This window comes from Ochlerotatus camptorhynchus, unplaced genomic scaffold, assembly GCF_037179485.1.
Source record: "Ochlerotatus camptorhynchus isolate MF236.1 unplaced genomic scaffold, CSIRO-AGI_Acam_v1.1 ptg000432l, whole genome shotgun sequence".
Lineage (NCBI taxonomy): Eukaryota > Metazoa > Arthropoda > Insecta > Diptera > Culicidae > Ochlerotatus > Ochlerotatus camptorhynchus.
Window position 1 is genome coordinate 2172965 of NW_027040918.1, and position 11700 is coordinate 2184664.

Consider the following 11700-nt stretch of genomic DNA (forward strand, 5'->3'; position numbering starts at 1 on the left):
CTCAGCTCTGGTACTAAATGGTGATACGGTCAAAATTTGGTCAAGGGAAAACGCGTGTAAATCGGTGAAATCGTTTATTTAAAAAATCAAATTAAATTTCTTTTTCAAGTTCAATTAGTACAAAATTCAGGAAAAATATTCAGTTAGGCTTCCGCTTTTCCAAATCCGAATTGCCGGGCCTAACGCTTGACCCCTGCCATCAGATTTTGTACAGCCACCTTGTCCACCTTCTTCGCCGCAGAAAGCCAGTTTGCCTTGAACTGCTGCTCGCCCTTAGCAGTTTTTTTGGTCTTCTTTAGGTTCCGCTTGACAATAGCCCAGTATTTCTCAATTGGGCGGAGCTCTGGCGTGTTGGGAGGGTTCTTGTCCTTGGGAACCACCTGCACGTTGTTGGCGGCGTACCACTCCATGGCCTTTTTACCGTAATGGCAAGATGCCAAATCCGGCCAAAACAGTACGGAACAACCGTGTTTCTTCAGGAAAGGCAGCAGACGTTTATTCAAACACTCTTTCGCGTAAATTTCTTGGTTGACAGTCCCGGAAGCTATGAAAATGCTGCTTTTCAAGCCACAGGTACAGATGGCTTGCCAAACCAGATATTTCTTTGCGAACTTTGACAGTTTCATGTGCTTGAAAACATCTGCTACCTTTCCCCTTCCTTTTGCCGTATAAAACTCCTGTCCCGGAAGCTGCTTGTAGTCGGCTTTGACGTAGGTTTCGTCGTCCATTACCACGCAGTCAAACTTCGTCAGCATCGTCGTGTACAGCCTCCGGGATCGCGCCTTGGCCGTCGTATTTTGTTTATCATCGCGATTTGGAGTCACTACCTTCTTGTAAGTCGATAGTCCGGCTCGTTTTTTGGCTCGATGCACGGTTGTAGACGATACACCCAGCTTATTTGCGGCATCTCGGAGAGAGAGGTTAGGGTTTCGCTTGAAACTACCGGCAACTCTCTTTGTCGTCTCAGCGGCTTCCGGTTTTCGATTTCCCCCCGATCCAGACTTCCTGGCTGTCGACAAACGTTCCCCAAACACTTTAATTACATTTGTAACGGTTGATTTGGCAACTTTTAGCGATTTTGCCAACTTTGCGTGCGAGTAGCTCGGATTTTCGCGATGCGCGAGCAAAATTTTGATACGCTGCTCTTCTTGCTTGGACGGAATTTTGACAACTGAAAATCAACACATCAAAATAGGAGCAACATTCTACACACACACACCTTCAAAATGAGGGGTGTTCAGGTTTTTTAAATGCAAAATTGAAAGAAATACGTCAAGTTGATATTGACCAAATTTTGACCGTATCACCCTTTATCTTCGGTCCCAAGCTAATCGATTCACCCCTCGAAACATAGGAAAATCCACTAATCCTTCATTTTATCTGTCAAACTTTCATAGGGAATCAAAACAAACATTGCGTAGTACTAGAATTTCCACTAAAATGGGGTACGTTAATCGTTTGCTTGGGACCAATAGGCTAGTCAAGTAGTGAGTCAATTTAAAATCGTTAGTTTCGTATTGATTGTTGGTTAAACTCTGTTGTCCGATTAATAGTGCTCAAATAAAATATGTTGTGAATAAAACCTGGTATTTATTATAGTTATGTAGTATTGAATATTTAAATTGAATTAATGACACGGTTAGCACAACTTTGAATTAAAGACACGGTTAGCAAACGGGGCCTCTAATACCCGCCTTCTTGGAAAAAGGCTTGAAGCAGAAGATTTCAAAATATTGAATGGGAGAGAAGTTTTAAAATGCTCATTTTTTTTTCAAATCAAGTACTTTAAATTAATTTGAGTGTTACTTTGGAGGAAGCAAATTAGAAATCTACACGGGAAGTTCACATAACAGCTTAACGTAGTCTACGTCAATCATGCGCTCGTGTCTTGTACACAACCCCGCAATTGTTATCCAATATGCAGGTTTTAGAGCTTTATTGAGAGAAAACATAACGTTAGGTGCTAATTCAAGGTACTTTCACAGACAAACAGACATAACACATTGAATATTTCTCACTGTAAAATATTGTCACTAAAACATTACCGCCATCTGTTGAGTACACTGTGGTGGGTAGTACGCAGAACAGATGGCGATAGTGTATAAACGTTAAAGGCAAGGGAACTGACTATACGCGCCACAGGTGACGGTACTACCAACTACGATACTTTTAAATTGACCGTTAAATGCCTGTTCGAGGAACAATTGGCGATTATTATGTCTGTTTGTCTGTGGTACTTTCATGACATTGTGAAATGAACAAAAAATAGTAACATTAAATTTATTTCCATTAATCAACGTGTTAAATTTGTTGTGCAGCATTTTTATAGTTTACAATGATAGAAAATCTTGGAGAATAACGCCATTTATGACATATTCTATATACTTTTAACCACGTTATCACGGTTTACAACCAAATGTAGTTTAACTTGTGAAAAAAAGCTCAGATTTTGTTTTTCTCTTTCCTCTAGGCACTAGTGATCAAGACATCAAAATGGATAACCGTATCACACTTATTGTTATGCTCATAATGATGCTGCATTGCACTGAAACAATGGACGATCCTCAGTACGAAAGGTTTGTGGTTGATTGATAGGATTCTCATTTGATTCCACATTTAATCCACATTTTCTCTTACAGATACGCCGATTTGTGTTACCTTAACCTGACACATTTTAATCAGCTTTCGAAAGTGCTCGAAACCATTTCCCCAAATGTCCTGTTCATCAATTTGGGCTGGAACGAATTAGTGAACATCGAAAGCACGACCTTTTCAATGTACTCAGATTTGGAAAAACTTGTAATGAGCAGTAACGCCCATTTCGAATTCCCTGCCGATGGATCGCCCATGCTGTCATCATCCAGTTTAACTGATTTTGTCTGCGCACAATGTGCAATCGTGAAAATCTACAATCGATCACTGCGTGAATTGCCACTGCTGGAGTATCTGGAACTGTCAAAAAACTCGATATCGCAGATTGAAAAACACGCTTTCCGAAAGAACAGATGCTTAATATTTTTGGACCTCAGTGGAAATATGTTACGCTGGATACCATCCACTTTGCTGACTGGACTACCGGAAATGAAGACCATAGATCTTAGCTCCAACCGTGAGCTTGCTCCTGTCAGGTATAAGCCATTTTTGATAAGTAACGTTCTGGAGAAACTGAAGTGCAACGATTGTGGATTCACCACCATCTACGAGAACACATTTGCCAAGTTGACAAACCTAAAGGAAATTTATCTTCGGGGTAATCAATTTTTTATGGTTCAAGAGCCAGTATCCTTATGGAGAGCTATCAATTTGCTGTTGCAAATTTCGAAGTTCAGGCTGCGTTCAACAGTTGACACACAGTTGAGTGAAAATGATCTTGAAATTATCTCAGGAAGGAAATCCAATGAGAAACCAACCATCGTTACGACGAACCAACCATGAGGCAACCGCCACCAACAACAACATACCAGCAACATAGCAACAGTTAACCATAGTGGACATGAACGAACGTTCATTTTGAAAATTGCAAATTCAAAATTGCAAATCAGAACAAGGAATAAGGGTATCAAACTTTACGGGAATACATACGATCCATACATCAGCCAAGTTTGACCTATTTCAAGTCACTAAAAAAAACACAAATTATACGTTTTTAAATTCAATAAGTTTTTTGATGGGATATGAGTCGCTTAGAGATTTGATCAAAATCAATACAAGGAAAAATGGAGATTTTCTCATAGAGGAAGGAAAATCCTGTGATTCTTATACAATATTACCTGGACTCTATAGAAGCTCGAACAATTCAGCTTTCATAGCAGTGCAAAATCATTCGAAATAACCCATGGAGCTTAACATGAACGATCTATCGATTGAACCCAAATCATTCTACAACGTGGATTCTTACAGTAAACCACCGCAAGTAGAACATGACCCGTTTGATTTAATTGACTTACCAAAGCTAATCGACATTGAAAATTTCAATTTTCGAGACGATCACATAAACGACGAAGAGAAGCATACACTCAATAAAGTGAGTCAGACAAGCTCTCATTCACACACAAAATCAAACATAATATTCGTACAGCAGACAACATTCCGGTACATTCTAAATCATACAAATATCCGTATGTGTATGAAAAAGAGGTACAGAAGCAGTTCAAGAAAATGCTAGAACCTCCTAAATAAAGCTAAATAATAATAATAATAATAAAATGCTAGAAGATGGCGTTGTAAGGGAATCTATTTCCCCATACACTTCACCTGTATGGGTAGTTCCCAAGAAATCAGACGCATCTGGCCGACAGAAATTCCGTTTAGTAATCGATTACAGAAAACTAAACTGAAAGACAATTAACGGCAAGTACCCCATCCCGGAAATCACAGATATTCTGGACAAATTGGCAAAGGCGAAATACTTTTCCACCATCGACTTAGTTTCTGGCTTCCATCAAACTCAACTGGCGGAAGAAGACATGGAAAAAATACGGCTTTTTCTGTAAACGGTGGCAAATACGAATTCACGCGTATGTCATTCGGTTTGAAAAATGTACTGGCTACTTTCCAGAGAGTCATGGATTGCATCTCAAGAGATATAGTAGGAATATGTTGCTTCGTCTATATGGACGACATTATCATATTCTCCAGCTCACTTCAGGAACATGCTAAAAATCCAAAACAAGTTTTAGAAAGATTGATAAATGCGAGTTCTTTAGAAATGAGACTCAATTTTTAGGCCACACAGTGTCAGAAGACGGAGTTCGACCGCACGGTGACAAAATATAAGGAATCAAACAATGGAAATACGACAATTTTTAGGAATTATTGGTTACTACAGGCGATTCATAAAAGATTTCGCTAAAATAGTAAAACCATTGACAAACCTCCTTAGGAAAGATACCGAATTTAATATCACTCCAGAAATTGAAAAATGTTTCGAAAAATGTAGACAACTCCAAACTCTAGATCCAGTATTGATTTATCCGGAGTTTTTACTAACAACAGACGCAAGCGATTATGCAATAGGGGCAGTACTGTCACAAGCCCAGTAGGCAAAGACAGACCTATCGCATACGCTTCTCGCACCTTGAATCAAACCTAAGAACGATACTCTACCCACCGAGGAGAAATTTTTGGCAATCGTAAACCACTTTAGGCCATACCTATACGGTAGAAAGTTTAAGATGTTCACGGATCATCAACCGCTAACCTTCTCATTCACAAATGCAAATCATCAAATGATTAGAGGAAAACTGGCATTGGAGGAATTCTTTTATGAACTGATCTACAAACCAGGCAAACAGAACGTGGTTGCCGATGGGTTGTCTAGAATTAGTCTAGATCAAGAAATGCGGGGGGTCCGCTTAGGGAGGCAACTAGCATAAACAACTAGATAATTTCTAATCCCAACAGCTCTACTTTCAAGTACCATTGCGCTGATTGGGAGAAATATCGAACATTTATGGAATATAGCTTCGATCCAAACATTCCTTTGCCAACCAAAGATGAAATTAATGATGCTCTTGAATCTCTGACTACTTCTATAGTTGAAGCAAGAGCTGCCTCAGTACCAAAATGCGAGGTTAAATTTGATTCAGCTCTTGATCCGTCGACGATCTTCAGCTCTTGATCCATCTTAAAAATGTCCGTAGGAGACAATATCAAAGAACACGCGATCCTGCCATGAAAATTATCCGACGGGATTTGCAAAAAACAAATTAAATAGCGATTCTCTTACCTGAGGAACAAAACTTTTGAAAATAATGTTTCTAAATTAGACCCGAGTTCCAAACCCTTTAGGAAACTTTCAAAAATTTTGATAAAACCTCAAAAGCCTATTCCAGTGCTTAGAGAAGGTGGTAAAATGTTGATCACATATTTGGAAAAAGCTCAGAAACTTGCTAAGCAACTCGAGAGTTCCCATAACTTCAGTTTGGGTCTTACTAGTCCTATTGAGAAACAGGTTTATCTGAATATTTTCTCTCGGGAAAATATTTTCGATGATTCCTGGGGGACTGATTTGGACGAAGTAAGATCTATAACTGAAAAGTTAAGTAAAATTATTTAACAGATGTTTCCATTTGGCATACTTTCCTGATAAACGGAAAAATGCAAAAGTTGTTCCAATTTTGAAACCGGATAAAATCCAACTGAAGCTTCTAGCTATCGTCCAATAAGTTTGCTTTCTACAATAAGTAAACTTTTTGAAAAGATAATTTTAAATAGAATTATGCTTCACATCAATAAGAAACCCAATTTTCGCAGATGAGCAGTTTGGATTTCGCCATGGGCATTCAACTACTCATCAACTCTTAAGAGTTACCAATTTAATTCGTTCAAACAAATCTGAAGGCCACTCAACTGGAGTTGCTCTTCTAGACATAGAAAAAGCATTCGACAGTGTTTGGCATGAAGGTTTGATTGCATAATTGAAAAAGTTTAATTTTCCACTCGTTATATTATGAAATTAGTTCAAAATTATTTAACTGACAGAGCTCTACAGGTAAATTATCAAAATTCCAAATCTGATCGACTACCTGTTAGAGCAGGAGTTCCTCAGGGTAGCATTCTTGGGCCTATATTGTATAACATTTTCACTTCGGACCTCCCTGATTTGCCTCAGAACTGCCACAAATCTTTGTTCGCTGATGACACAGGCATTTCCGCTAAAGGAAGAAGTCTTCGTGTTATTTGCAGCAAACGGCAGAAAAGTTTAGATATTTTCTCTTCTTATTTAAAAAAATGGAAGGTTTCTCCAAACGCTTCCAAAACTCAACTTATAATATTTCCACATAAGCCTAGAGCTTCCTTTTTGAAACCTAGTAGTAGTCACATAGTCACTATGAACGGAGTTCCAATTTCCTGGTCAAACCAAGTGAAATATCTTGGATTAGTACTTGACCAAAAATTAACCTTTAAAGATCACATTGAGGACATTCAAGCCAAATGTAACAAATATATAAAATACTTGTATCCTCTTATAAACAGAAAATCCAAACTTTGCCTGACGAATAAACTTCTAATATTTAAACAAGTTTTTAGTTCGGCTATGATTGACGCTAAGCCAATATGGTATAGTTGTTGCACTACCAGGAAAAAAGCGCTTCAAAGGATTCAGTTCTGAAGATGATTCTGAAGATTTTGAAGCTATGATATATATCATAACAATTAAGGCTGGTAAGTCACTGAAGTAACTGGAGCACCTAGGTTAAAATGAAATGTAATTTATTTTGAATATGGAACAGACAATCGAAGATCATGGAGCAACTCCGTTCAAACCATTTCAACGAACAATAAATGCCATACTTATAAGCCTTTTTTTATACAGGGGGGAATCTGTTCCCAGACACCTGAGAAGATAACTCAGGGTGTGGGGATGGGAGAAGTAGCTCTCCCGACCCACTAAACCTTACCCTGTGCTCTAGGCCCTTGCCCTCCCCGGAACCGCCCGAAAGCATTACGTCATGGGAGGGGGCCGGTTGCGCTATGGCGCATCACTAGGTGTTGTGTTCGACTTGACACTCGCTACTGCACAGTGAGCAGCTGTGCAGGGCCTTCCTCTTGTTGTTCGCTGTTCGTTGTTCGCCTGAGCTCTAGAGCAGACGTGATAGCCAGCCAACTGTCCAGGACTCATACAGGACAGATGTGCCGCTTACCAGCTGCGTGTGCTAAGCACTCTAAGAACCCGGCGTCACTCCTGCCTTTGCACAACGAGGGTTTGTGCAGGGCTTCTCAACCTCCTCTTGTTGTTCACTGTTCGTTGTTCGCCTAGGTTCTAGAGCAGACGTGATAGCCAGCCAACTGTCCAACAGGGTAGCTTAGGACAGATGTGACCGCTTACCAGCTGCGTGTGCTAAGCACTCTAAGAACCCGGCGTCACTCCTGCCTTTGCACAACGAGGGTTTGTGCAGGGCTTCTCAACCTCCTGGGACGAGCTGGATGGGGTTTCAGCGTCTCTACTCTGCGGTAGTTCGTTTAGCCGCAATATCTCTCCCTTGGGTTCGATAATTAACGTTTCCAGGGCACATCACGAGGAGGCGAACTACTTCATGCCCCAATACGTATAGGTCTAGCCGGAGTAATCTGCCTAGTCTGTATGGATGACATAATTGTTTTTAGCTATAGCCTACAAGAACATTGCATCAACCTAAATAAAGTTTTTACAACCATGAAAAAGCTAATTTAAAGATACAACTTGTTAAAAGCGAGTTTTTTTGACAAGAGGTCTCCTTTCTTAGTCACATAGTGAACGAAGAAGGTGTAAAACCTAACCCAGAGAAAATAGAGGCAATTAAAAATTGGCCTATCCAATCGAATTACCAAACCCTTAACACAGTGACTCCGAAAAGACGAGAAAGTAGTACACACACATGACTTCTTAAAAGCTTTCAACAAGTGTAAGCTAATATAAACTAGCATTGCTATCTTAGTTCATCCGGACTTTGAAAGTCCTTTTATATTGACAACAGATGCGTCAAAATATAATGCATTAAACCAAAAAGCAGTGTTTAGAATCAGTGTTGCTCTTTATAATGACACGATTCACTCCTGTACAAAGATGAGACCCAAAATTCTTTGAAATCAAAGAGGGAGAGGTGAGACCAAATAACATCGCGGAAATCATAGCAAAAAGAAACAAAATCTGTGAAGAAGCCACTTTGGCCTTACGAAAGAAACAGGATAGAGATCTGAATTTCCACACGGTAAGAAAAAAGTACCCAAAAGTAAGTTCTTTTTGTGGGACACCAGCGGACCGGTTACAGAACCGGACAACCCAACAGGTAGCGCAGCACGGAGACCCTAATAAAAAATAACCATAAACGAACGACAACCCAAATAATAGAACTATTCCACAAATGGTTTGGATTATACCAGGAACACGTCGTTAAGCAAAATAACCATAACAATTTTATTGGGGGAACACAACCGACCGAAGTTCCAATGGCGTTTCGCGACAGTGAAAATAACACGCAACACGGACTATTAGTTTCACACGTCTTTATTGTTCGGTTATTGACAGAGAATGATAAAGTGATCGTTACCTTGACGTTGGCAGCATTGGGGTGCAGTGACGGCGTTGATAGAAACATCGCCCCAACCTATTATATCTAACACTCGTCCTCGATGTTCTCTCTTCAGGCAGCCGGTGTGGCCGGATCATCGGTAGCGACCAAGCCCATCACCAGCGCAAAACGTTTCTGTTTAACAGGACCCAGCGGCTTCGTTAGGACATCTGCAGCCATCTCCTCTGTGCCACAGTGACGAAGCACCACTACTCCCTTGTCAGCTAGATCTTTGGTGTAGTGCATCCTAGTATCTATGTGCTTCGAGCGTCTGGACTTGCGATCTGTTTCCACAAAATCAATGCAGCTTCGGTTGTCCTCCAGTACTACAGTGGGTTCACGTTGAGGTTCCCCAATCTCTTCAAGAAGCTGCCGGAGCCAAACCAACTCTCGACATGCTTCCGACAGTGCCATATACTCGGCCTCCATGCTAGACAAAGACACGCTTGTTTGCTTGCGGCTTGCCACGCAAATAGCTCTTCCCAATTGGAACATGTATCCCGAATTTGACTTGCGGTCCGAAGGATCACCACTCCAGTCTGCATCACAGTAACCAATGAGAGTTAATGGTTCATCGTTCGCAGCTGACAGTTTCAGCTTGTAGTCGGCAGTCTTCAAGAGGTATCGTACAACGCGTTTTAGTTCGACCCAGTCGATCTCCGTTGGGTTGCTAACCTGCCTGCTCAGGATCGAAACACTTGCGGCGATGTCCGGCCTTGTATTCACTGCAACATATTGTAGAGTTCAGTAATATTATACGTTATACAGAGGCGTACCTCTGCATAACGTATAATATTACTGAACTCTACATCGTATAACAGCGCACCTACCATGCTGTGGTAGTGCTGGTTCGTGTCCAGCTTCGGGCTGCCTACACGACTGCGGTAATACCCAGGATCGAGCGGAATACTCGAGCCTTTCGCGTTCTGCAGACCGAAACGCTGCGCAAGCACCTGGATGAAAACGTTCTGGTCCAAACAGAAGTACCCTTCACGGTCTCTTGACACTCGAACTCTAAGGAACTGGTTTACCTCTCCCAGCGAAGTCAAAGAAATCTTCTTCTGCAATTCAGCTTCGATTCGCTTGATCTCCTTCTGAGTTGTGCTCGCGACTACCATGTCGTCAACATAGATAACGAGGTACACGACTCCACCGTCCGGCAACGCCTTCACGTACAGACACGGATCTGATCCCGATTGCGAGAAACCAAGCTTCGAACTGATAGTAAAGTTCCACACACGCGCCGCCTGCTTTAGGCCGTACAGGCTGCGTTCGAGTCTGCAGACCAGTTTCTCTTTCTTTGGAACTACAAATCCCTTAGGCTGCTGCATGTACACTTCCTCTTTCGGCTTGCCGTGTAGATAAGCAGACTTGACGTCCAGGTGATGAACTGACATCTTCTTCTGTCCAGCGATCGTTAGGAGAATCCGCAAAGTCGTCTGAGTTACGAGCAAAAACGGCATCATAATCGACTCCGAACTTCTGCGAAAACCCTCTTGCTACAAGTCGCGCTTTGAACCGAGACACGTTGCCCACGCTGTCGTGTTTCTTCTTATATACCCACTTGCAGCTTATAGGAGCACGACCAGCAGGTAGCTCAACAAGTGTCCATGTTGACGTTGGCAGCATTGGGGATGCAGTGACGGCGTTGATAGAAACATCGCCCCCACCTTTTATATCTAACACTTTTCAATCATCTCGGCACTATAGTGCAGGAACCCAAAAGCAAGTGAAGCGGGTCACAGTAGTTTTCATTTACTTGTGTGCAATTCGTATGGAATTTCCCACTAGCTTTCTATCCAAAAGTAAGATGGTTGTACCCAAAAGTAGGTCAATACGATTATACTCAACGTTGGGTTCCCACACTTTACTACCCCTGTTAGGTGGTTTTGCTTCTCTATTTTGACAACGAAGGAGAAAAGGAGACAAACTAGTCAACAGTAGGTAAAAGTGAACTGGCCGTTGGTTAGTTTTTTTCTTACCGTGCACAACAATGTGGTATATAGAGTTGAATATCAATGAATAAAATTATATGAAGATATAAAAAAAAATCTTGAGTAATGAAACACTCATTTTGAGTAAAATATCGTTGGTGTGAAACATCGTGAGGGGAAATCCTGGCACAGCTAGCAGGCAATAGAGAAACGGATGGAAATAACGTAGGGTACAAACACGGGCTATCTTAGCTCGTAGAAGGTTGGAAAGGTTCAGAGACACCTGTCTGAGATCAAATTATCAGATCATACGTGATCTACTACGAGTTATACTCGTAGTTAGGTAGGTTATCACTTTTTTCAATTCAAATAAAACTCATCCCCAAAGGGGTATTCTGTAAACTACTTGAAACACGCAAATATTATATTAGAATATCAAATTAAACAAAGATGAAGAGACCGGTAGGCTAATCAATTAATATGATAAATCAATCTACTACCATAATCAGCAGAAATAAACATAATTTTACTACTACTACTACTCGTAGAAGGTATTCTTGTGACGAATTTTGGAGGTGACTGAACACCAGCAGCAGCCGCAATAGAAGATGCGTACCCGTGGGAGCTGCCTCGCTAACTCGTGTAGCCGTGGCCGAGGCTGGACATCTCGGTCCGGTCACGATAATGGTGCAGTCGGTAGCATAGTAAAAAAA

The 11700-nt window shown here is 41.1% G+C and overlaps 1 protein-coding gene across 1 annotated transcript; it reads left to right on the forward strand.

Moving 5' to 3' along the window:
* Window positions 1–2541: 2541 nt before the first annotated feature.
* LOC135711420 (leucine-rich repeats and immunoglobulin-like domains protein 1) lies at window positions 2542–3463 on the forward strand. The gene is made up of 2 exons (XM_065234292.1): window positions 2542–2576; window positions 2640–3463. Exons 1-2 carry the CDS (start codon window positions 2554–2556, stop codon window positions 3433–3435), a joined length of 819 nt encoding a protein of 272 aa, XP_065090364.1. The 5' UTR covers window positions 2542–2553; the 3' UTR covers window positions 3436–3463.
* The last annotated feature ends 8237 nt before the right edge of the window (window positions 3464–11700 follow it).